This window comes from Salvelinus sp. IW2-2015, linkage group LG14, assembly GCF_002910315.2.
Source record: "Salvelinus sp. IW2-2015 linkage group LG14, ASM291031v2, whole genome shotgun sequence".
Taxonomy (NCBI): Eukaryota; Metazoa; Chordata; class Actinopteri; order Salmoniformes; family Salmonidae; genus Salvelinus; species Salvelinus sp. IW2-2015.
In genome coordinates, this window is record NC_036854.1 from 13,860,920 (window position 1) to 13,883,838 (window position 22,919).

General features: G+C 42.4%; 1 protein-coding gene across 4 annotated transcripts in view; it reads left to right on the top strand.

The window, feature by feature from the left end:
* Positions 1-366: 366 nt before the first annotated feature.
* The window catches only part of LOC111973451 (scavenger receptor class A member 5), a 44,678-nt gene continuing 22,125 nt past the window's right edge, over positions 367-22,919 (top strand). For all 4 annotated transcript variants that reach the window (XM_024000816.2, XM_024000815.2, XM_070446538.1 and 1 more), the window contains exons 1-4: positions 367-637; positions 3,170-3,288; positions 5,664-5,795; positions 21,079-21,753. In XM_024000816.2, the coding sequence (XP_023856584.1) occupies positions 3,177-3,288; positions 5,664-5,795; positions 21,079-21,753 (919 nt within the window). In that variant the 5' untranslated portion in view covers positions 367-637; positions 3,170-3,176. The remainder of the gene's footprint in view (positions 638-3,169; positions 3,289-5,663; positions 5,796-21,078; positions 21,754-22,919) is intronic.

The following is a 22,919-nucleotide window of genomic DNA, read 5'->3' on the forward strand; positions in this document are numbered from 1 at the left end:
TATATACTGGGCCCACAGAGTCATGTTTACAAAATAGGCCTAAAGACACAAATTAACATTAGTCTATTCTAATATTTTTGCAGACGAATTACTTTCGATTAAGAATAGTTTATTTTCCTCTGAAGATATTGAACTATGTATAATGTATGTATCTTATGAGGAATTYGGATGGTAGTCTTTGTATAGGATCTGTAGAGATACAGTGCACCTTTTCTGTAGGCCTGACGTGCCATYCTTAAATGCCCAGAGGAGGGCGCATTTGTTCAGAAATGTGTAAAAAAAGTTTTACCGCGGTACATAATTTATACTGGACCCTGCCCCGGGCGCATGAATTGAGAAACTAGATACTATATAGAATGAGATACGAACACATCTAATCAGAGTTGTCCAGGAAGCGGTATTCGTCACATCGTAGTCTCCATGCCTCCACTACAATTTTTAAACAGGGATTAATTCACCCAAGCATCACAGACTGGCTGTTGCACGGATCTCCACCCTGCGTTTATCTACTGAGAGAGACTTCAGTGAATTGTCTTATGTTGAGAGGAAACATTTATTGAGATGTCAGTTCATTGGCAAAACATGCACCCTTTTTAGATAACATTTTGTAATACTTTTTAGTCAGAACGTTGACAAGGTGAGTGACAAACTTTTCGAAATGTTGCATCTATTTCTGTAGTGTAATTGTGACACCTGTTCTATGAGTTATTTGAAAACATCAACATAGTGAACCTGAAATGCATTTATCCCTGCAGACCTTACATTCATTTATGTCCATAGACACATTATTTTCAGTGTTTTTGCATCATGACTTTGAAATTACAAAAAAAAAAAAACGAGACAATTCACCTGTAGCCTCTTCATAATGACATCTGAATTACATTACTGTATGGCCACGTTATTTTACACCTGTGCTCTGGTATCCAAAAAAGAACGGGTCTGTGTTCCTCGTTGACTTCATGCCAAGAAAATGCACATCCAAAACCACTGAACGTTTTTTGTTCTATATTTCTCCACTCATGGGTGAAGTGTCCGCGCGTTTAATTAACTGGGAAATGGGTTAATTCCCCACGGACGGATGGACACGGGATGTCTCTATAAAAGTTTCCGCTGATGTGAGACCTCTGAGACCACACGTACTGCTGACCCCGTGCACTCTGCAGAGAGACGCCACTCAGCTGTGAGGTGCACCCGGGGACATTGGACATTTTAATTGTTTTCTCTCCTTWAGATTCCATCACTATCCATGTATGCAGGTTTTCAGTGCGTCTAGTCTATTCAGACCTACCTGGCTGGCAGAGAGAAGGCAAATATTACAATGGCATAGTCATAGCCCACAGTGTGGCMTTTTGTCACAATGATGGATAGAGAGCTCTGTCTTCTCCCTTTGCCTATAGGGACTATCRTTTTCATGATACATAATGACCTCATGGAGATTGGACATGCTCAAGGGTTTGTTCCTGTATTTGAGGAGACATCACAAGGCTCACTCATTGCCAGGTAGAGCAATACCATGGAGGAGTTGTACTGTAGCTTCCGATCGCAAAGGAAGTATACCATGGTGGGAACCTATCAGTGCCCTGCCTCTGGGGGAAAACACACAGAGATGTGAATGAAGGCAGGATGGAAGGGATGTACATTCTCATAGTCCTGCATGGGGTGACCATGATCAGTGATGGTGTTAGCATACTGTACAGGTTTCCTAGCAGCCTGGTTCGGTAATGGCTGTCTGCCCCCTATCCAAAAATGTCAACTGACACTCCCTCCGTGTAATGAAAAAGGCCAGATTGAACTCTTTTTAATGACTTTGTTCAACAGTCCCACATCCGTCTCTGTATTCACTATCTATTCTCTATTACGGAGTTATTAATGACCTACTCCCCACCCACTAAAGTCCAAATGGCACAGTTTTCTCAGCCATAGCATACCGTACATGTACATGCACCTTTCTCCTAAATCTAGTGGATTATTATAATATTTTATGAGGTTCTGGTTTATTTCCTGCTGCTTCTTGTTCATAGGGGGAGGAGTCCATAGGTCTGCCTCTGCTGTGGCCCAGGAATGTGGGGGAGATTCTCTCTCTCACAGCTGTTCAGATGGGAATGTTTGCTCTCTCTCTCTCTCTCTCTCTCTCTCTCTCTCTCTCTCTCTCTCTCTCTCTCTCTCTCTCTCTCTGACTACAGTCTGATTTATGGCACTAGATGGCAGCACAGGAGGCTTTGAACCCTCTACATTCTTGCCATTGATTATTATAATTCAACCCATGCCACTTGCTTTATGTTTTAGATTCTCTGCTGTTTGCTTTAGAGACAAAAGTTATGACCTAGGTTTTGTATTCCATGCTAAAAAGATAAGGTAATAGATTGGTAAGGATACTTGTAATAATATGTAGTAGGCTGAGAGACAGAGGTACAGTGCTCGACCAACGGCCCTACATCCACACCTCAACTTCAACTTAATAACGAACACTTTGACACTGACAGCCAGCCACATTAGTGGTCTGGTGATGATTTCAAACTTGAGATTTGTAATTGACACTCAGCCATGGCGTATAAGAGACAGATCACTCAGATCAATGTTAGAAACAAGAGTGGGGAGAAATAGAGCTTGATAGAATGTAATAAGTCAGCTTTGTCCTGCCAGAAGTTTTACTGGAACATTTCATCTATTCATGCAATCTGGAGTGCATTCATTGCAAGTATTTTTTCTCTCCCCTAAATCAAAGACAGTGACTTCATCCAAGTAGTTCATAATCAGAACAACAGACAAAGGGGGGGAGGGGCATGGCAGTGGCACACTAAATCTAAAATAGGCCAGTAGAATAGAGCGGTGGTCTGGTCTCTTTAGTGCTCCTGAGCTGCTATGGACTGCCAGACCATTACAGCCTGATTGTAATAGCTGTTATTACACTGGAAGGTAGTGTGGTTAGTCTGGTGTCTGCTATTGTATGCCAAAGACAAGCATTTCTGAAGGAGATACATCATCTTGTCCAGGGGGGTTAGAATCAGCATGTCAAGATGATGAATCTCACGTGCTTTACATTACATTTCGGCTGTAATTCTCTGTTCCATGAATGATTATGAAAGTACATGCATACAGAGAGCTTTTTATTGTTATCTTGCATATTGCTTTGGTTGCATGGAAATCATCTGTTTTGTCCACCCTACAGTTCCTGAATGGAGAATAAGGCCATGTACCTGAGTACATACGAAGAGAGGGAGAACGGATCCTTCTATGAGGAGGGCTACGATGGCAAGAACCTATCAAAGCTGAACCTGTGTGAAGACGGTAAAGAAGCAGTTTCCCTTATGTCCCGTATAAATCCTTGCCCCTTGACCTTTCACACATGGGCCCACAGGCCCATGTATAATCACAGCATATTAGAATCCTCTTTGAATTCTGCCATTGATGTAAGAATTAATTGAGTGCCTCCGTATGCGATGTGCTCGTATTTCAGCTCATGAAGGGATGCAAGCAGAGTTCCTTTGACCCAACTTAGTCATTACCTTTTTAGAGGATATGCTTGTAACTGCGAAGATAAATATGGGAAATCTGACTCCTGTCCCTCAACCCTCCTGGGGACTGAAGAGTTCACTCACCCAGCGAGCGGTGAAAAAACACTAAGTGCTGATAGTCTGTTGTGTGTTAATGTGTGAGGGTTTCGGGCATGGACAGTTGTAGCGGAGAAAATCGACTTTAGTGTTCTCAAGTTATGACCTCCGGCATGCCACGCTGGTGGGAAAGGCTTAACGAGTCTTACCAGTGAAATGGTTAGAATTCTGTTGGTCTCTTCTTGCCCAAGTCAACTAGTTTGTGCCTAAACTTGCCAAGCATACTCACTGTAAACACTGAAGGATATTGTTGCCATCACACCCCCTTTWAAAAAAGTTAGGCTGTACATGCAGCCACATACTGCCAATTTAACTTGTGGTCTTTGGTGTTGTGTCTAAACGTATTACAATTTCTGTCTTCATTTTGCAGGATTTTWAAAAAAAAGTCGAAGCTGTTCTGCTCCACTTCCTCTATAAATATTCAGTCTCACTGCCTGATGTCAGCTTGTGTTTAGACTTTATTGACCCCTATGAATGTCTAAGATAAGTAAATATTGTAATGCACAGTATATATGGTAAATACTCGGGGTGTATGGTAGGATATATGATACACATGATGCCATGAAGAAAACACTTTAAAGCACCAGTGTTTTTCTGTGGAACATTTTTATTTATGTGTTTCTCTTCCACAGAAAAACTAGTGTGATTTAGTTAGCAGGCAAATTTTACTGAAAAATGTCAAACGACATTTTTTTACATGACCAGCATACATACCTTCCGAAATGGAAATGTATTTTAAGTCTTGCACTTTTATGTTTTCACACTAACATTCAAAAAGGCACATTTCAACAAACAAATGCTTATTATTTGTGTCATTGAGGTCCACGTTTGCATGGCTCAAATATGCAAAGGCCTCTAAATTTCTATACATTCCACATATTTGACTCGCTTAAACAGCTGTATATTTTATTTCGCCTTAAGAAAAGGTACTTTATCATGGAGCTCAGCCTAGTGGGATGTGATGTGAAGTGGCTCTTCTGCAAGGTTATTGTTCACACAGAATCCCAGCAGCCACAGCACGTGTGCAGCACAGATCCACTGCCTGTCTCCACTGACATGACATCACCAGTCTTAGTACAATTGAAACCGGGCTGCAGAGCAGGCACAAGACTGTTTATGGAAAATAGGCTGAGGGCCTTGTCTTCTAAAGCAGGCTCCTCTGTGACTTCAGAGCTATATGTTCCACAGAGAGGAAGAGAAAGACCAAAGGCACATAGAATAACCATGTTTCAGCCTGTTTCTAAAAACAAGTCATTTTTTGTCTTGTGGCTGGGATGAGTTGCCAGGAGAACATAAAATCAAAGTGTGTAATACTTTCCCCTTGGTCTCTCTCAGGGTTTATGTCGCCTTGAAATAAGACAATGTGCTTCATGTCCTAATAGCATAATACACTCTGGAATTGATACCAAATTCCTATTAGACTGAAATCTTCTTAGCATGACTAATGATGTCTTCTGTCACCATTTTTTGGGCCTATTTGACCAGCACTGAATGTTCTCTTGCTTGCTCAGTAATCCTTGCTTGCTCACACACATGACGCACACACTTCCAACTGGAATTTCACGATGACAGTTTTATCAAAATGAATTCCACAAGTGTTTAATGAATGTATATATTGCTCTGTATCTGTGTGGCAGCCCTGTGATGTATGGTGGTGCAACAGGGGCCAATAGGCCAAATGCCAGACTTGCAGACTTTGTTTTGACTCTCATGCTCACTACAATATCACCCCAGTGGAGAATCAAGGCCTCCAACTCGCTACGTCAGTACTAATAGAGCAATAACACAATCATTTGGGGGGATTTTTTTGCACTCATAAAGTTGTCCTATGGAATGAGAGATGCTCATATTGTCTCTGACAGCAACAATGCAATAAGTCATTCAGTCTACGGTCAGGCATGCATTTTCATGTAGGACATTTTTATTACCTCATGACATGTTATCCTAATTTCATCCAACTTCTTTTATCCTCTACCCCTCACGTCAGACCTCACCTAAGAGCCTTTATATCCATCTTTGTCGTCCATTTCTAAAGAGATTTTTCTTTTTTAGCCGGCTCTGCCAAGAGGAGAAGAAAGTCAGACAATTGCTGCAGCCACCTGAACTCTCTGTCTGCCATCAAGTATGCTATCGTGTCTCTATACATCCTGGTACTTCTGTGTATCCTTGGTCTCTGTTTAGCAGGTAAGTCAAATCCCTTGAGTTACAAAGCATGTTGTTGCTAAACTGGCTCTTTGTGAGTTTAAATTAACAACCACATCGACCCTATCTGGGTAGTTAAAATAAGATAAAAGACTATATTGGACACTGTCAATGTTATTCTAGTTCCTAAGAGGTGAATGGTGGATGTTACAATAATATCCTTGACATTTTTCCCTGTGGGATCAAATGTGATTGAAATCAATGATGTACACTGTCTGAAACGGGTATTCTGGTTGACTTGTGTTCAGATYTGTTCAGTTCTCAAGTTCTTCGAGTGAAATTCCAAATTGTTAGTCCATCTGACTTCACTTGAGAACTCTGGGCTTCAGCCGTTTGCYACCAATGACATCAGTGATCCCACAAGATGAAGAATGAATTGGTAAATGTATGGGTACTGCGACATTAAAACAGTTAGTCTGTCTGAGGTAATACATAAGGATTGTGCTTTGCAATTGTACCCCACTTTAAATTTAAGTAACTGTCTCATTCAGTATATGGAATAATGTAATTTGACACAGGCCTTTCCAACTCCTTCCATCAGGACCATAATAACTGAAGTTCTATATGTTGAAACAGGCAACGTTTCCATGCCCTGAATAATTCAGGCTGTTTTGGAGGCAAAGGAGGGTCTGTCCCAGTACTAGATGGGTGTACCTAATAAACTGGTTATGCAAATCCTATAAATTAAAAGGGCCAATTTTGTTGCAATCAATTATCTTAATTTGTCAGATCAAATTACATTTCAACAAAATAATGTTGCAGGAATGCTAATCTTATCTTTTTCTAACAACGGAAACCATTTCAGAACAATCTGAGATGGTGGGTGTCATGGCTTGATGAAACGATACTGAACGACTCTCCTGTTAAGCCGTGCCCAGAGCCTCTCCCCTCCTCCAGGCCTGAGTCTGTGTGTGTCTGTGGAAGGATGTCTATAACGTGACTTGTCAGGGTTAGAACCAATACCCTGGTGACCTGTAATGCTGATATATCAGACGTGGGCAACACCTTGGCGCTTTATTTAGACAAGAGCAGCAGGACTAACAGAAAGGGGCTTGAATAGGGGAGTGATGTGAAGTCACTGTTTTGACAGGTCTTTCAAAACTAATGACCACTCTGGTGGGATGAATGCAAAACTGTGGAAAGTTTGAAGTTGGATTTATGTTAATGTGTTTTGTTGTTTACACCGATTTTGAATTGTACCGTTGTTTCCATAGATATATTCACATTAGATGTGACCCCACTCTCCGAGGGTGTCTCAGGAAGAGTGSGATCTGCAAAAAACACATTTCCAATTCCAACATGCGAATGAATTACACGCTTGTACATGTGTGAAATAGGACTAACATAAGCATCATTTTTGTTTTAGCTTTTTTGATTGATTTGGAATCTGAAAAGAATGAGGCTCTTGGTAGCCATGGCTGACAAATGAATAATGTTTCACTGGTAGATACTAGGTCTGTAGCCCAGTGAAACCTTGCAGTGTTTCCCTGTAAATCACACCTCTGCATTATTAGTAAAGGGGGAAAGTTCCCGGACACAGACTTAAGCGTTTGGGTTGGTGAACAGCGGGTATCTGGATGGATAAACTCTGTGTAATATCTATGTAATTTGAAGCAGGCCTTTCCAACTCCTTCCATCAGGACCATAATAACTGCAGTTCTATAGGTTGATACAGGCAAAGGCATTATTGGGACCGACATGCAATACCAGTGACATCATTTGAAAAGGAGCCTGAAAATTGTATGAGACAAACACTGTCGTGGAGGTATTTAGTAATTTGTGGTTTAAATTTAAGCTAATTTAAAAACTAATCAAACAGAGCTTTCAGATAGTCCCTATAAAATGACATGTGGATCATTAGAGGCTGAATGAGATTAACATAACATGAGGACCGCTGTGGAGGGGGAAATTACATAGGGACCATGCCAAGCTTCCAGTGTGAACATGAACCAACACCCAGTGCACTTTTTAATCCACATTTGCTTTCATTCATATAAATACTTTGCGTTCATATGTGAATATTTATGAGGTCTCCCTATATGACCTGGGCTTCAATCTCCTAGCCAGCACAAATTTGCAGACCTGACATCTGAACCTTTAATCTATACTTTTAGATAGATACTGTAAGAGAGAGAGGTCATATCACTCGATATTTCAGATGTACTCGTTGACCCATGCTGAGAGATTACATCTCTGTAAGGTCGGAGAAGGCGCGGCATGAATACAGAACTGAACCCTGTGGACTGTATCAGAGGATGCTCACACGCTTTCCATAAACAACCTCTGTTGCTATACCTCTGGCCACTGCACACTGACTCAGAATGGCTGTCGCAGCTGTTAAACAGTTGAACAGCTTACATACAGTACAATCAAAGAAATCTGCTACTTAGTAGGATTAGTATAACTACACATTACTCTGACAATCACAGTAACTATCACCCTCCTCCTCAGGAATTGAGATGGAATGGAAGTGCCAAGGACAGTAAGGAGGGACATATGGAGAGAATAGAGAATTGGGATACTGTATAACAGTCTAAAATCTCAGAGTTRAGCTTAGCAGAGCAGTGAAGTAAAACTGAAGCCCTCCATGTTCTACGGCTACTTGACCTTAGCACATGATGTTGAGAGTACATGAGAAGTGAGTGACCCAGCTAGTATTTAGGTTCCAGTGGGGACCTCCCTGATTTAAGTCTGGCTCTCTCAGCTGCCTGAAAGTGTTCCAGTGAGTTTAACAACCTTTAGGCTCCTTACTGTCTCTCATAGTTTTGATCTTCCATGTTTATGAGTAAAAGTAATGGACTTGTTCGACCAGTGTTTTTAGATGGGAAGGAACCGGTGCAGTCAAGAGGGAAAAGACTGCAAAAAAAATAAATGAAATGTCAACCCAAAAACTGTATGTAGGATAAATTTGAAGGAGGATGTCACAGAGAGTTCATGCTTTTCTACTGTCAACAACTGAGCGTGAAGAGAGGCAGCTTCCTATTCCAGGTACATAACCAATGTGTCATGTTAGAGTTGTTCTATTTCAATAGCTAAACAAATTGCAGCTGCTTTAAAAAATGTTTTTAACTTGGCTACATTAGTCTGTATAAATGGCCCCTATGAATCATAATCAAGTGCCTAGTTAAGCTTCAGGCATTGGGAGCTATTACCCCCTTATAGTGGGTTCATGTTTCAAAGCGTGAAAACACCAGGATTTGCTGGTAACAACTGCTCCCCAAACCTTTTCCTGCATAGTCCTGTTCCAAATGCCTACAGGTCATCTGGACAGTCTCTCTACATATGAAATAAACCAGATCGACCTGTTCAGATCATCTATTGTTTTGAAGGCCGACTAGTTGCCTATTCCATGATACGGTCATAACCCACTGCGCACATGCGTCAGTTCAATGTGTAKTTTTCATTTACATTTGGTTGAGTTTTCAACTAATGTGAATTTAACGTTACCTAGTTTCTTTCTGACAAGACATATGTTATGTTCTCGTATTTGGCCAAACTACGTCGGTATTTTACCTCCTGTTTTGGGCTCGGTGTGTCAATGTCTGTATATTTCTTACACACTTAATTCAATTAAATAATAACTTTTTTTACTTACCTCATTTAGCCAGCAAATCCCTAGTTTGAGAGCAACAGACTTTTTTGAAGCTGTAGGACAACATTTTCCATAGGCCTGTCTGGCATACATTTGAAATATAAGAGATTTAAAAGAGCGTTGTTGGGCGTGTTTCAATGTTGTGCAAGCCCAGTTCCATGAACTAAACCTCATCCATCTGTGTAAATAGTTAAACAGAGAAGCACTGCTGAGAGAGAACATTCAACAGGAAAACCTTTCTGCTCTGTCATGAGTCATGACGGCCTCACCGTCACTTCTCCCCAGATGGTTATTAGTTGGAACGATGGTGACTTGATTTAGTTCTACAGGCTCAGCACCAGGTTAACATGCTCTGAGGCTACTTTATAAGGAATGCAGTCAGACCTGAGATGATATTGGTTTTTATGTCTAAGCAGTTCCGAGAGATCAAGATCAAGGCATCACTGTCCATGTTTTTATAGTCTTGGTAAAAAACATATTGGTCTGTTCACTGATACCAGTGTCTAGTTATTTGCTTTTCTCAATCAGAGTTTTGCTATATTTAGGCATCCCTATTCTTGGACCTTCCTCCCTGCTAGGCTGTCTGGATAGAGACTTACATCCTTCTGTTGAGAGGAAATTACCTTTTATAGATACAGGCATCTACAGTATTTTACTGTAGACATACAGTACTTAGGCTATTGCTAATCATTGGCGTCCACAAACAATGTTTAGAAATACCCTCCAACCCCTGTGTATTAATAAATGTTATGTGGCATGATTRTCTACCACAGGAACCATTTCCTGCATGCCTCTGTTTACCCTGTACATTTGAGTAATGTTTTCCATTTGAATGTACTGTATGTAACCAGTCAATTTTGTGCACATTTTTACTTATGGCTTTTTCCCGAAGTGGATCGTTGGAAAAGTTGAGGGCTGCTGATTTTCCTGACAAGTTGCTGGTTAGCATAAATTACCATAATACTGTAGGTTTCTGCTATGAAAAATCAGACCTCCGATTTTGTTTTCCAATTAACTTGTTTTTTTTCCTGACATGTCATTCCTTAGATGTTTTGCTTTTTGGGGTGGACCTTGACTCTGCATGCAMGGTCAATTGAGCCGCTCCTCATAGCTCAAAGAGAACATCAATAGTACTACAACACCCAACTCTATGGTGCAAAATCTTTCTAGGGTTTAATTTTTCATTCGTTTTATATGTGATTTTGAAGTCATATGATTGGTAAGACCCGTGCGCTATTGAACTTCTCCTGCCTTGCTGAAGTCAATTTGGACCAATGAAACCATCTTCCTTGTCTGCGGTATGATGTTTCCAGGATATGATCTGGACTGGGCGCTGGGGCTTTCTTGGCCCAGTTTGTGTAAAGCAGTAAAGCTTAGTCCCAAACCTCTCTGCTTACTCTCAACCACACTGCTGGCCAACTTAACCACAAACTGACAGATTAAAGGAAGGTCTGTGGTCTGATGCCAACCTTGTGGCGTTTTCATTATCTGTGACCAACTAGAAAGGCACTACTCAGCCAAATTATTAGAAGTATAGGACTTGGGCGAGGCAGGAGACAATCAAATCCAGTCTGAGTTTTTGGGAAAATAATGAGAAGTTGAGCTTAGCATAACCACAGACAAGTTTTTTATGATGTCTGAAGTTATTTATGACCATATTTACATATTTCATATAACATGATACAAGATAAAAAAGCATGAATCTATAACACATGTCATGCCCAGTTCATCCATAGAATAACTTTCTCCTCATACCTGAAAGAGAACATCAATAGAACTGCCACACCCAACTCTGAAAAACGATTGGGTTTCCGTGCACATTTGCAAGTTATTTCTTATTTTTATGTGTTTACGCTTGATATTAGTGAGAAGTGAACTTTTATATGGGCTTCATAAGCATTCCGAAGAAGACAAAGATTTCTCGCAAACACGTGTAGCTTGGCAACAGAGTTAAAGCCCTGGCTGGAACCCTCTCTAGTTTTCAAGTGCCCCTTTTTGCCCCAGTTTCCGTCCATTCTTCTTTGGAAAAGCCCCTCTAATGAACTTCTGAGCTGACGTTCAGGCTCCTTTGTGCCGAACTCATTACAGACATGGATGAACCCTTGGGTTCCCGCTGGATAAGTCCTGCTCCCTATAGGCTTACTAGGAAGTCATGAATGCTAAAAAGATGCCCATTCAGACAGAGAGCTAAACAGCGTGTCAATTAACATTGTAGCCATAATTGGTCTGGCCCGTTGCTGGACTGTGCACTTTGCAGTTCATCACTGTTATAATGAGTTGTCTCCATGTGCTGAGTTCATTCCACGCAGAGAGCTTTGTCAGCTGTTCTATTAAAAATAGTCAGGGGTTAGTGATGAAAGGGCCGATAAGCTCTGACCCCATATCTGGGCTGGATGTTAATAATATACTTTCATTAAAAAGTTATGTTGGGAATTGTTGATTTGAATCTTAGTTTTTCGTTGGCTGTCGGTGGTCCCTGCTAACCGACCGGGACAAAACCCCTTCATGTCAAGAGGTTAATAGGATATAAACTATTCCACTTTCAAGCACCTCAAGTAGTTCACAACAGACACGTTTTAGAAAAATGAACATCGGAAAACCAAAGCTCTGCCCGTCCAATAAACCAGCAGTGTCATTGATACAACTTTTCACAAATGATTACTGTGATTCTAGAAGTCTGCAGGAGAGGACTATAAATGTATATCACACTCAAATGTCACAGCAGGGTACAAAATTAAACCTCTAAATGTTTCTATGTTTTACAAAGAGGTAATTAAGCACAAAAGATTCCGAGGACTCATGCTGGGCTGTGTTTGTGTCTTGGCCGCCATAGGGTTTCCAGCCTCAGTGATTATACTGCTGGGAAAACACACAATGCATGATGGCTGTCATCAGGGGTTTGCATAGTTGTTACTTTCAAACAGTGTATGGGGAGTTGATTAGATGGCAAAGACAAATTAAACAAACGATTGGAGAGCAAAAACCGAAGGGATTGTTTGTCTCATGTCCAAGCCCCAGGTTATAGATAGTAAAGTTACATGAACTTGATATCTTGTTTGTGTTGACTCTACAGTAAACCTCTGAGATCAACATCATTACCTTCTATTGTGGCTGTAAAAGTTGTTTTGTGGCATTCTTATAAAAATAGTGTTTAGTCTAGGGAAACAATAGTTCGAAGAGGGAAATTTCATCTGTCTCATTACTTGGTTTACTAGTGGTTCAAAGTTGTTTGCCTCAATGCTTCTTCAAGGTACAGTATCTCATAAAACTGTAGTGTTGGCAAACCTACGGGCAATGACGTAGATAATGCCCTCCCTCCCTGAACGTCAGAAGTAGTAATGGATAGATGCAGAGATAAGCTCAGATGAATTGAGAGAGAATACTCTAATTTAAGTTTCCTTAGGCACAAGACATTTTCAATTTCCATAGTGAAAGCCCTCGGGAGAGAGCGAGAACAGGTGCTTTCTACCTCAGGGGCTTCAGGGAAAAGCTCCCCCCGTGGTCCCAGAATGCATCACTTCAACCAGCCAACCCCCCTTTCAGCAGGACTTGGCTTTGATCCTTCTCACACCAGAGAAAGTGAATCAGAATCAAACAAAAGCCTGGGTTCTATATTTCAGCAGCTAGGTTTCAGATAGCTGGTGGAAATTCCATTCCACACATCCCGAGCTAGCTACAGCCTGTTGGTCAGGTCTGACCTTCTCATTGTCCAGCAGACAGTCCCTTCATAGCCACTCCTGGATCACATGGTCCAGATAGAGTTGGTAACTCCCTGTCTGGGACACTGACTGATCTATGTAATCCACAGCAATTTAGCGCACATACCGTCCAAACGACCCTACACTCCTCAATTACGCATTCAATCCCATAGGCTTATGGGTAAGAAAGGTTGTTCCGGGAACAGGACTAAGTCGGGCCTTTGTCTTGTCCAGACAGTATGAATAATGGCTTTTCACTGATGTGAAACAAAACAGATTTAACCTCCCATAATTGTATTATTCCACCTGGAAAATGTCAAGGTCTCTCTATAGTTCCCAAACGGCTCTAGTTGCTCGGACAATTCAGTAGTGTGCACAGATTCGATTTCTCCCTTCATAGCAGATGTCCACTGGAGTACCTGACTCTCTGTTTGAGGTATTACATTCGGAGGTTGCCATCACAACATGGAACTACTTGATGTGTATCCACCACAAACAGAACTCACACCGTGGGGATAGATGGCATACTGGAAGCACAGGCAGCTGTTTTTGGTCTGCTCACTCATCCTCCCCCACAAACAGCTCAAATGCACATCAATTTGGCTGGTGGACATAACGAATAGCTAGTAGACAGTATCAGAGTCAACAATCAAGTGACACGCTGGCTTTTAGCATAGTTGGTGAAGGCCAATGTAAACCAAGCATGGGCCATGTTTTTAGACTCTGAAGAGCACTTGGGCACACAGAGGAACTTTTATCATTGATTAAAGCTCCAGGGTGGGGAAGGGTTTAATGGCATCGAAAACTGCGATTAGAGAATGTTTATTATTAGATATTAAAGTTGGACGACAGAAGGATTTTTGTCCTGGGAGAGGTTTCTAATTTCAACAGGAACGCTTAGTCAAAGGTCAATATGATAACGGTTGACCTAAAAAGGATCTCTCCAGTTGTAATAACAGCACTGAGAGTCGGGAAGCAAGTGCAGGTGAAACATTTAATAAAACAACACAACCAGTAACGAGCCAATTACATAAGGCTACACGCCGGTACACAAGAACAATACCAACTGGTGAGAAAACAGAAGGGAGTGACATATAAAGGGGAGGAAATGATGAAGGTGATGAAGTCCAGGTATGCGTAATGATGAGTGCAGGTGTGCGTAATGATGAATCCCAGGACGGGTGGTTAGTATTCTGGCGACGTCGTACGCCGGAGGGAAGGAGCAGGAGAAGATGTGACACCCGTGGGATATTAATCTTGACTCAGGCGTCCAATATCGCTGTTTGTTGGGGCAAGACAGTCCAAAATTAATTACGCCTGTATACATTTCCATGGCCACCTCAGAAATTTCAGCAGGCCCTTTGAATAACCTTATTGAAAACCCTGAGAGGCCTAAACAGCCAGCTTAGCATCTATGGCTACAGGGTCAGGTCCGTACATGCACTGTGCAGTATACAGAATAAATCCGATGAGACTCTTTTTCCTGACCTCCCCACCACTTTTACTGCAGCCTGAGTACAAGTTAATGCTCTGTTTAATGTGCGCGTGACACCGAGAGCAGAACACAAACTGAAATGTGTTCCAGATGACAGTCATGTCACAGCTTACACACTCTGATGTGCTAAAAAAAAAGAGTGACTTGGCACCCTGTGACAGCGCTCAGTGCTGCTCTCTGCTCTCAGCGCCGAGAGGAGCACTCAGCAACACTGACGAGGCCCTGACACGCATTCCCAGAACGAAATGACGCCACTGACTCACTGCTTTCAAAATTGTCTCTCGGAGGAATGCGGCTCTAATAGTCGTCTCCGTGCATCTTCTTGACAGTGGCACTGTGAAGTGGACGCAGATGGAGCCAGCCCAGCGAGCCACCCTGTAAATGTCATGTCAGTTTGTGCGTCCCATGGCTCACATTAAGTTGTTCAACTGTAAGAGCCTGGTTGTATCTGTATGTTTTCTCTCAAAGCCCTTTAACAATCTGAGATCCCTTTGATTTGAGAGTGGGCTGCTTCTTGGCCAGTCTGTGACACTGTGGATGAAAGAGCCGAGCTGGTCTGAGCAGGATCTAGGATGGACGTCTCTCTGGCCTCCTCTCCCAGAGACAATGGTCCTATTGTGGGGTGGGTATGCTGGCTGAGCCCTAGGGCTGGGTGTGCCACCATGGAGCCAGCATGGGAGTGCAGGCCTGGGTGATAACGTAGTGGTACAGGTTTCTACTGGGCTCTGGCCTGGTGTCTACTCAAACATTCTGTGACACTGTGTCCTCCTCAGAAAACAAGAGCGCTGTTGTAGGCCTATTGTGTCCCTGCCAAGACATGGCCAGACCAGAGCTCTAGAGCATTGCTGGGTGGACAAGGTTGTTGATTCTCCCCAGAGAGCCCTTTCGTGATGTCTAAAACACCCAGACCTGTGCATGAGATTGTAACTAATCTGCATCGTTGTCTGTCACTGGGAGAGAATACTTTCTCATATGCAATGAGCGATGATAGAGAAAGAATTTATAATGATTTAATCAGGTGCAAGATCATCTGTAAATCAGCTTATTGGTAGCTAGACACTGTCAGAAGTATACTCATATTCCAGTTCTTTCAGTAAATGACTCATATAGGATAAATTATGTTGAACCTCTCTGAATGTGATATATAATTTGTTTTGTTAATGATAGAGCCTATGCAGAACCCAGAACCAGTCAGAGACATAACAGATAAATGTGAGGACAGGGAGCCATAACTGTCATGGCTGATAGATGGCCTTTAAACTTCCCCAGATTCAGGTTAACCTGCTCTGTCCAGATGCACTGTTTGTCTGTCTGTCTGGAGCATGAACACTGTCAGCACCTGCCCTGTCCTGCCCTGCACGGTCTCTTTCTCTATCAGGGTGATTCACTTATATGCATGCCTCTAAGCCCTAACCCTTCTTCTGAAGGGCCCTTGACCTTGGGTCAGAAGAGGAGAATGGTGACAGATAAGACCGAGAAACAGCTGTTGGGGTTGCTTTGATGTGGGTAATTTTATGTTTATTGATAAAGACTCTACATATGGATGTACAGTGGAACATAGACTCACCGGCCAGCTTATTAGCTACACCGTCCGTTTATGAAAATTGTTAACTCCTACAGACATTGAGTCACGTGGCCATGGCTTGCRGTATAAAGCAGGCAGACAGGCATCAAGGCATTCAGTTACTGTTCGATTGAACGTTAGACTGGGCAAAACGAGTGACCTAAGCAACTTTGAGTGTGGTATGATCGTGGTGCCAGGCACGCTGGATCCAGGTACTCAAAAACACCTGCCCTCCTGGGCTTTTCACGCATGACAGTGTCTAGGGTTTATCGAAAATGGTGCAACAAACCAAAAAAATCCAGTCAGCGGCAGTCCTGTGTGCGAAAACAGCTTGTTGATGAGAGAGGTCGAAGGAGAAGGGCAGGAATCGTGCAAGCTAACAAGCGGGCCACAAACAGACAAACAATGACGCAGTACAACTGTGGTGTGCAGAACGACATCTCGAAACGCACACCTCGTTGATCCTTGTCACGGTTGGGCTATTGGGTTCCACTTCTATCAGCTYAAAACAAGAAGGAGCTGCTCCAGTGGGCACCTTGGGCACGTGATCACCAACAGTGGTGTAGAATGAGTGGAAAAACATTGCCTGGTCCGACAAATCCCAGTTCCTGTTGTGTCATGCTGATGGCAGAGTCAGATTCTGGTGTAAGCAGCATGAGTCCATTGACCCATCCTTCCTGGTGTCAACGGTACAGGCTGATGCCATCTCGTCTGCATGGACCAACATCGCTGTGGAACGTTTCAAACTTGTAGAATCCATGTGTTTACATTGAACTGTAGGCTGTATATTAGGCTGTATATTTTGAAGTATTAGATTCATGCTGTAATATGATGGATATATTTTACCTGGTCATAGGTTAAGGTTCCCTTTAACTTATTCAATTATATATTCTGTGATGGATACCTTCATATATTTGCGTCCTTCCTCTAGGCACGTTCAGATAGAGATGAGAAAAACCTCCTTGACTGCATTACTACTTGTACACTGAGTATACCAAACATTAGGAACACCTTTTGCTCTCAGAACAGCTTCAGTTTGTTGGGGCATGGACTCTACAAGGTGTCGAAAGCGTTCCACAGGGATGATGGCCCATGTTGACTCTAATGCTTCCCACAGTTGTGTCAAGTTGGCTGGATGTCCTTTGGGTGGTGGCCAATTCTTGATACACATGGGAAACTGTTGAGTGTGAAAACCCCAGCAATGTTGCAGTTCTTGGCACAAACCAGTGCACCTACTACCATACCCCATTTAAAGGCACTTAAATCCTTTGTCTTGCCCACTCACCCTCTGACGGCACACACACACAATCCATGTCTCAATCGTCTCAAGACTTAAAAATCCTCTTTTAACCTGTCTCCACCCATTCATCTAAATCGATTGAAGTGGATTTAACAAGTCACATCAATAAGYGATCATAGCTTTTATCTGGATTCACCTGATCAGTCTATGTCATGGAAAGAGCAGGTGTTCTTAATGTTTTGTATACTCAGTGTATTTTGTAATGGTTGTCATGCATGTCTGTATGTGGTACCCACTGAAAAAGATGCCACTATGAATGAACATCACACGTCCTCAGGGTATTTCTTATAAAAGGCTGATTGACAGAGACAGTAGAGGAATGCATTGCAAATTATAGTATTGGCAGTTTAATTGTTCGATGAGATTTACTTAATCCATGAGAAGATTCCAGCTGCAGGAATGTAAGCAGTTGTCCAGTGGCACAAAACTCAACATCACACTACCAGTCGGTACTCAACCCTGCACCTTAGACACTGCTGCCCAACAGTATGTACATAGTCATTGAACACTGGTCACTATAATAATGTTTACATACTGTTTACCCACTTCATATGGATATACTGTTTTCTAGTCAAGGCTCATCCTATATAACTACTGCTGAACACACCTTTTCTATTCATACACTGTCCATAATGTCTATACACAACATCATATACTGTATATATATATATTTATATTCCGGACTCTGACATTGCTCATTCTAATATTTCTATATTTCTTATTTTCTTAACATTTTGGGGGATTTGAGTGTATTGTTAGGTATTACTGCACTGTTGGAGCTAGGAACATAAGCGTTTCGCTACACCCGCAATAACATCTGCTAAATATGTGTACGCGACAAATAAAATGTGATTTGATTTGATAACACAATGAAGCAATGTATCACTCGTCCTTGTGAACACGATTTTGTAGGATATTGCTTAACTTGTCTAACTTGAACGTCTAACTTGAACTTTAGATAAGTGTGTTATGATCTTGATGTATTATTGATAGAGTGCGGTCTAACATTAACTGGTACACTCTGTAAACTGGATGTTTGACATATTTTAACTCTTAAAATACAGAATATCAGTGACAAGTTTTGTTTAACTTTTGATTTTCACCAGAACACCCAAGGCCAAAAAGAGAGACATGAGCCACATCAGACAGTACTGTTAGAATATTGTGACATAACATGTTTAGAGTTTCAGGCACTGTTGTAATCTATCCCCTCAACTAAGGCCCATTCAGGGAGAGATTCAGTGATCCTCTGCGAGCTAGATGGAGAGACTAGTTGGCCAAGCCGCTCAGTTTGAGGCTGCTCTCGCTCTGTTCGAGAACAAATGAGTCACAGCGGGCTGTGGCGATCGCCTTCCTCACACTTGGTATGTGTAGTCCATTAGGCCGGTTCCAGACCAGCTCTGGGTGTGGGGCCCCAAACCTCATCAGCCCCAACCTCAGCCCCCTTTGGTCATTTGAGCCTCTGAGTGCACACAGGCGCTATGAGCCTAGCAAACTGTCAAACTGACACTATTCCTTTTCGAAAACCTGTATATTGTTTGGACTTTTCTCAGAGATAGGAATGAAGACCATGCTTAAAGCAGGTTGTCCATGGATAGTTAGCAATGCAAGTACCCCCTTCCCCCTCTACTAACCCTCCTCAGGAGTTGAAGCCGTAGTCGCCCCAGACCCGTAGTCGCCCCTAGTCAACTTTATCTGTCTAATCAAAGTGGTTATGGTATTGTTAGTTCCAGGTCATTTGGTTATAGAACCCATAACGAGCTATAGTGGGTATGTTTTGGTTTTATATTTACACTACATCCACTGMTAGAGGAGGTGTGTAGCTGAAAAAACATATGGTTGTTTATTGAGGTATTTATGTTATTATTTTACAAGAGGATGTCAGTTCTTATTGACAATAACACACTTCCACGAGGTCAAAAGTCCCCTGCATACTGAACTCCTGGGACAGGTACAGAACATGTATGAGGCTACTATTTTTTTGAAGAGGCTTGTTAAGAGGCAAAACAGTGGATAATCAGGGACCTGGGTGTGGGGATGTGAAATCCAAAAACAGGAAAAGGAGAGGCACGTGGCCTGTATGTTTCAGACTCCTGTTTTTTTTAAACTAGTTTGAGAGTAAACAGCTGCCCAGCACCTGGTCCTAGAGATGGTCTTGCACAGTATGATCCTGTAAAACTCCATGATGCACCAGAACAGTGAGGACTCTGGGAATAACATGTCCGCCACCACACTCTCACAGGGGATGTTTTACACATTGACTCCCCATATCTTTTACAGATTCCGCAGTCCTCATGGTAGGTAGTCTAGTGGAGGATTGGGGTTGTTGACCTCACCTGCTGGCTGTTTCCATGAGCAGTSCAGTTTACTGGTCGCCACACCCCTGTTTGCAATTTTGTTTGTCTCTGGTTCGCAGGTAAATGTTGCATGGGCGATGTTGAAATGTATACATCAGATCTCCTCCAGAGCATTGCTTGAAACTTAATTGGGCTCCCAGATTCTTGGAAACTGAAATACATGAATAGGAGCAAAGAGTCTTTGTGCATTTTGGAGCATTTCAAGGAATGTGTCTGTTTTCTTGTGTGAGTTCTTGCAACTGGCCTTCAGTAGAGCAGGTCACGCCAAYAGCCTCAATGTGTTACCAGAGACGTCGGTGTCACCAAGGATGAGTGATTGAATGCTAAATGAGTGCAGACCTTCACCAACTCTATATTCACCCGAGTCTAGTTCAGGAACCCACATCTCTCTCCTCTTAATTTATCCTGCTGGGAAACAAATCCATCTGTTTTGGTTTTGTGGTTTTTGCCACGTTAGAACCGAAGTCAGTGAATTCCTGATGAATAACAATTAGGCTTATCTTCGTGTGGAAATAACATACTGTACGATAGACTGTCATTTTGGAAATGTGCACAACATAAAATGAGAAGGAATATAAAGTCCCTTTTGTGCAGCCATGTAGGCAACATGTCCCTCATATTGAAATAATTAATTTAGTTCTGGCACACAACACACACATAGGCAACAYTGTTATAATAGCTGTGGACAGGGATGAGAGGGGTTCTGAGCATCTGTGCTGGGAATTAGCCATTTCCATCCATTTCTCCAACATTCTCTTTTTCTCTCATTGAGCAACATTACATTACATTGAAAGTATAACAGAGGATGTTGTCATTGCAGAGCTGAGAGGATTTGGTTTCAACATACTGTATCTATCTGGCTGATTGCACTGTTACCAAGAAACTTCCCTCCAACAGAACCTAAACCTTAAAGGCCCAATGCAGCTGTTTTTATATCAATGTCAAATAATTTCTGTGTAACAATTAAGATCCTTACTGTAATAAGAAATAATAAGAAACACAATGGCTTTGGCAGACAGGTTTGTAACTCTCTTTGTTATTGGTCTATTAACTTATTTAGGCAAGCCGAAACTCCACCCATTCAAACCCTGCTGATTAGAAGATCATGTAGATTGTATTTTCAACCAGCAAATGTCAGGAAATAACATTGATTAAATTTTTTCACACTTTTACTCTAGTAAGCATTCTTCATCTTTAGCGTTTTCTATGTAAGCGTTGTAAAATCCCATCTCTCTCCTCTCTCCATGTGTCCTCCTCAGTGTCCAGGTCTCAGATGTCCTCAGAGAAGCAGGAGGCACTGATGGAGAACATGACCCGTATGGGGGACCGCTCCCGGGAGCTCCAGCAGTCCCTGGGCGACGTCTCCTCTCAGGCAAACCTCCTGGAGAAAATCTGGAAGCTGGAGAACCTGTTCCAGAACCACAGCGAGTCCTTACAGCAGCTGGGCCGGGCATTTCACGGCCTGGAGAGGGACATCAGGGATCTGCAGGGCCACTCCCAGTCGACAGACAGTGCWGTGGAGCAGCTGGGGGACCGTGTCTCTACCCTGGACCAATCGTCCCAGAGGAACGTGAGTGGGCTGAGCAACCAGCTGGCCCAGGCCTCTGTCTCGCTGCACGACCACGACCTACTGCTGAAGAGCGCAGCGGATCAGGTGGACCAGCTCAAGGAGAGGCTTGAGGAGGTGGGCTGGACGGTGGATGCGGTCAACCACACATTCACGAGTGACATCAGCATCCATCACCTGAAGATCCAGGACCTGCAGGTGCAGATCAGCAACGTGAGCCAGGACACACGGTACATGAGGGAGACACAGGTGCAAATGGAGGAGACACTGAAGAACGAGGTGGAGATCCTCAGCACCATCACAGAGGACCTGAGGCTCAAGGACTGGGAGCACTCCAATATCCTCAAGAACATCACCTTCCTAGAAGGTAATAACGGCCCCAACACTAATCACTGGCTAGAAGTTCATGTCATGATTATCCCKCTAGAGTCYATTGACACACCGGTGCATCAATCTAAGTTACATAACACAAAAATCCCCAGCAAAATCTGTGAGTTTAAGCTTGAGATACAGTATGTGTTACTTTCACTTCCACAGTGAAAGGGTGGCAGAGCTAGAGCAGTGTTTGTCAGACCACGACACATCCCGAAAATCAGTCTTCTCACATAAACGTCAGTAGCATCCGAACGGTTTGACCTACAAACTATTATGAACAGTACCAGTTTTTAAAAAACGAATSGAAGTATTATGGTAGTTTTGTACCTACCCCCAAAAAGGGGTTAAATCTGTATCTCCTAGATTTAGGACAGACACTTCCAAATCTTGTTTTTATGATACATTTTTTGACTGTCCTTTTTGCCGTTTATGAATTTGCTATTCAATGGCCGAATTCTAAATTTTACCAAAAGAAAACATAAAAAATGTCAAATGTATTCCTAAAGGCGTCCTAAAATTCAGAATCAAATAGCTAAATGATCCATWGTATGACCATTTTAAAACAATTCCGTATGTCATCTTAGCACCACCTCCATGTTGATAGGAGTTGAGTGATGTTAATCTTTGCATAATAAGTAAACCAGTATCTGATGTATGCTGTTTGTAGGTGGGACAGTGGTTTATCTAGGCTGGAAACAATTGGGGGTTCCATTTAGAAGCCTCCAAAACCAAGGAACTCAGCCCTGTCATTAGTTCCCCCTCACATCACATTTGTTTGTCATTAAGTGTGGGTTTAGCCAGGAAAGCTGCACCTCGCCATGGTACTTGGTGTTTCTGGCCTGATGCCTCCTCTCCCTCCCTCCCTCCATCCCAATGCCTTTTGCTTATGTTTCATGCCTACCTTCCAATTTAGCAGCGGTGGACAAATGAGAAGGGGAAAAAAACATATTGCAAAAACACACATTTTTGCAAAGTTGAGAGGTGGATTAAGAAACTGTGATGTGTTGGTCTGAGGAGAGCGTGAGCATGGAAACATTTATAATCATCACACAGCCACTTGATTAACAGTATTGGCCTCAGGAGTGACCTGTTTGCTGTTTTAGTGAAGTGTCTTCAGGCTGGGAGGAGCAGTGTGTCTATTGATTTAATTCTCATGGA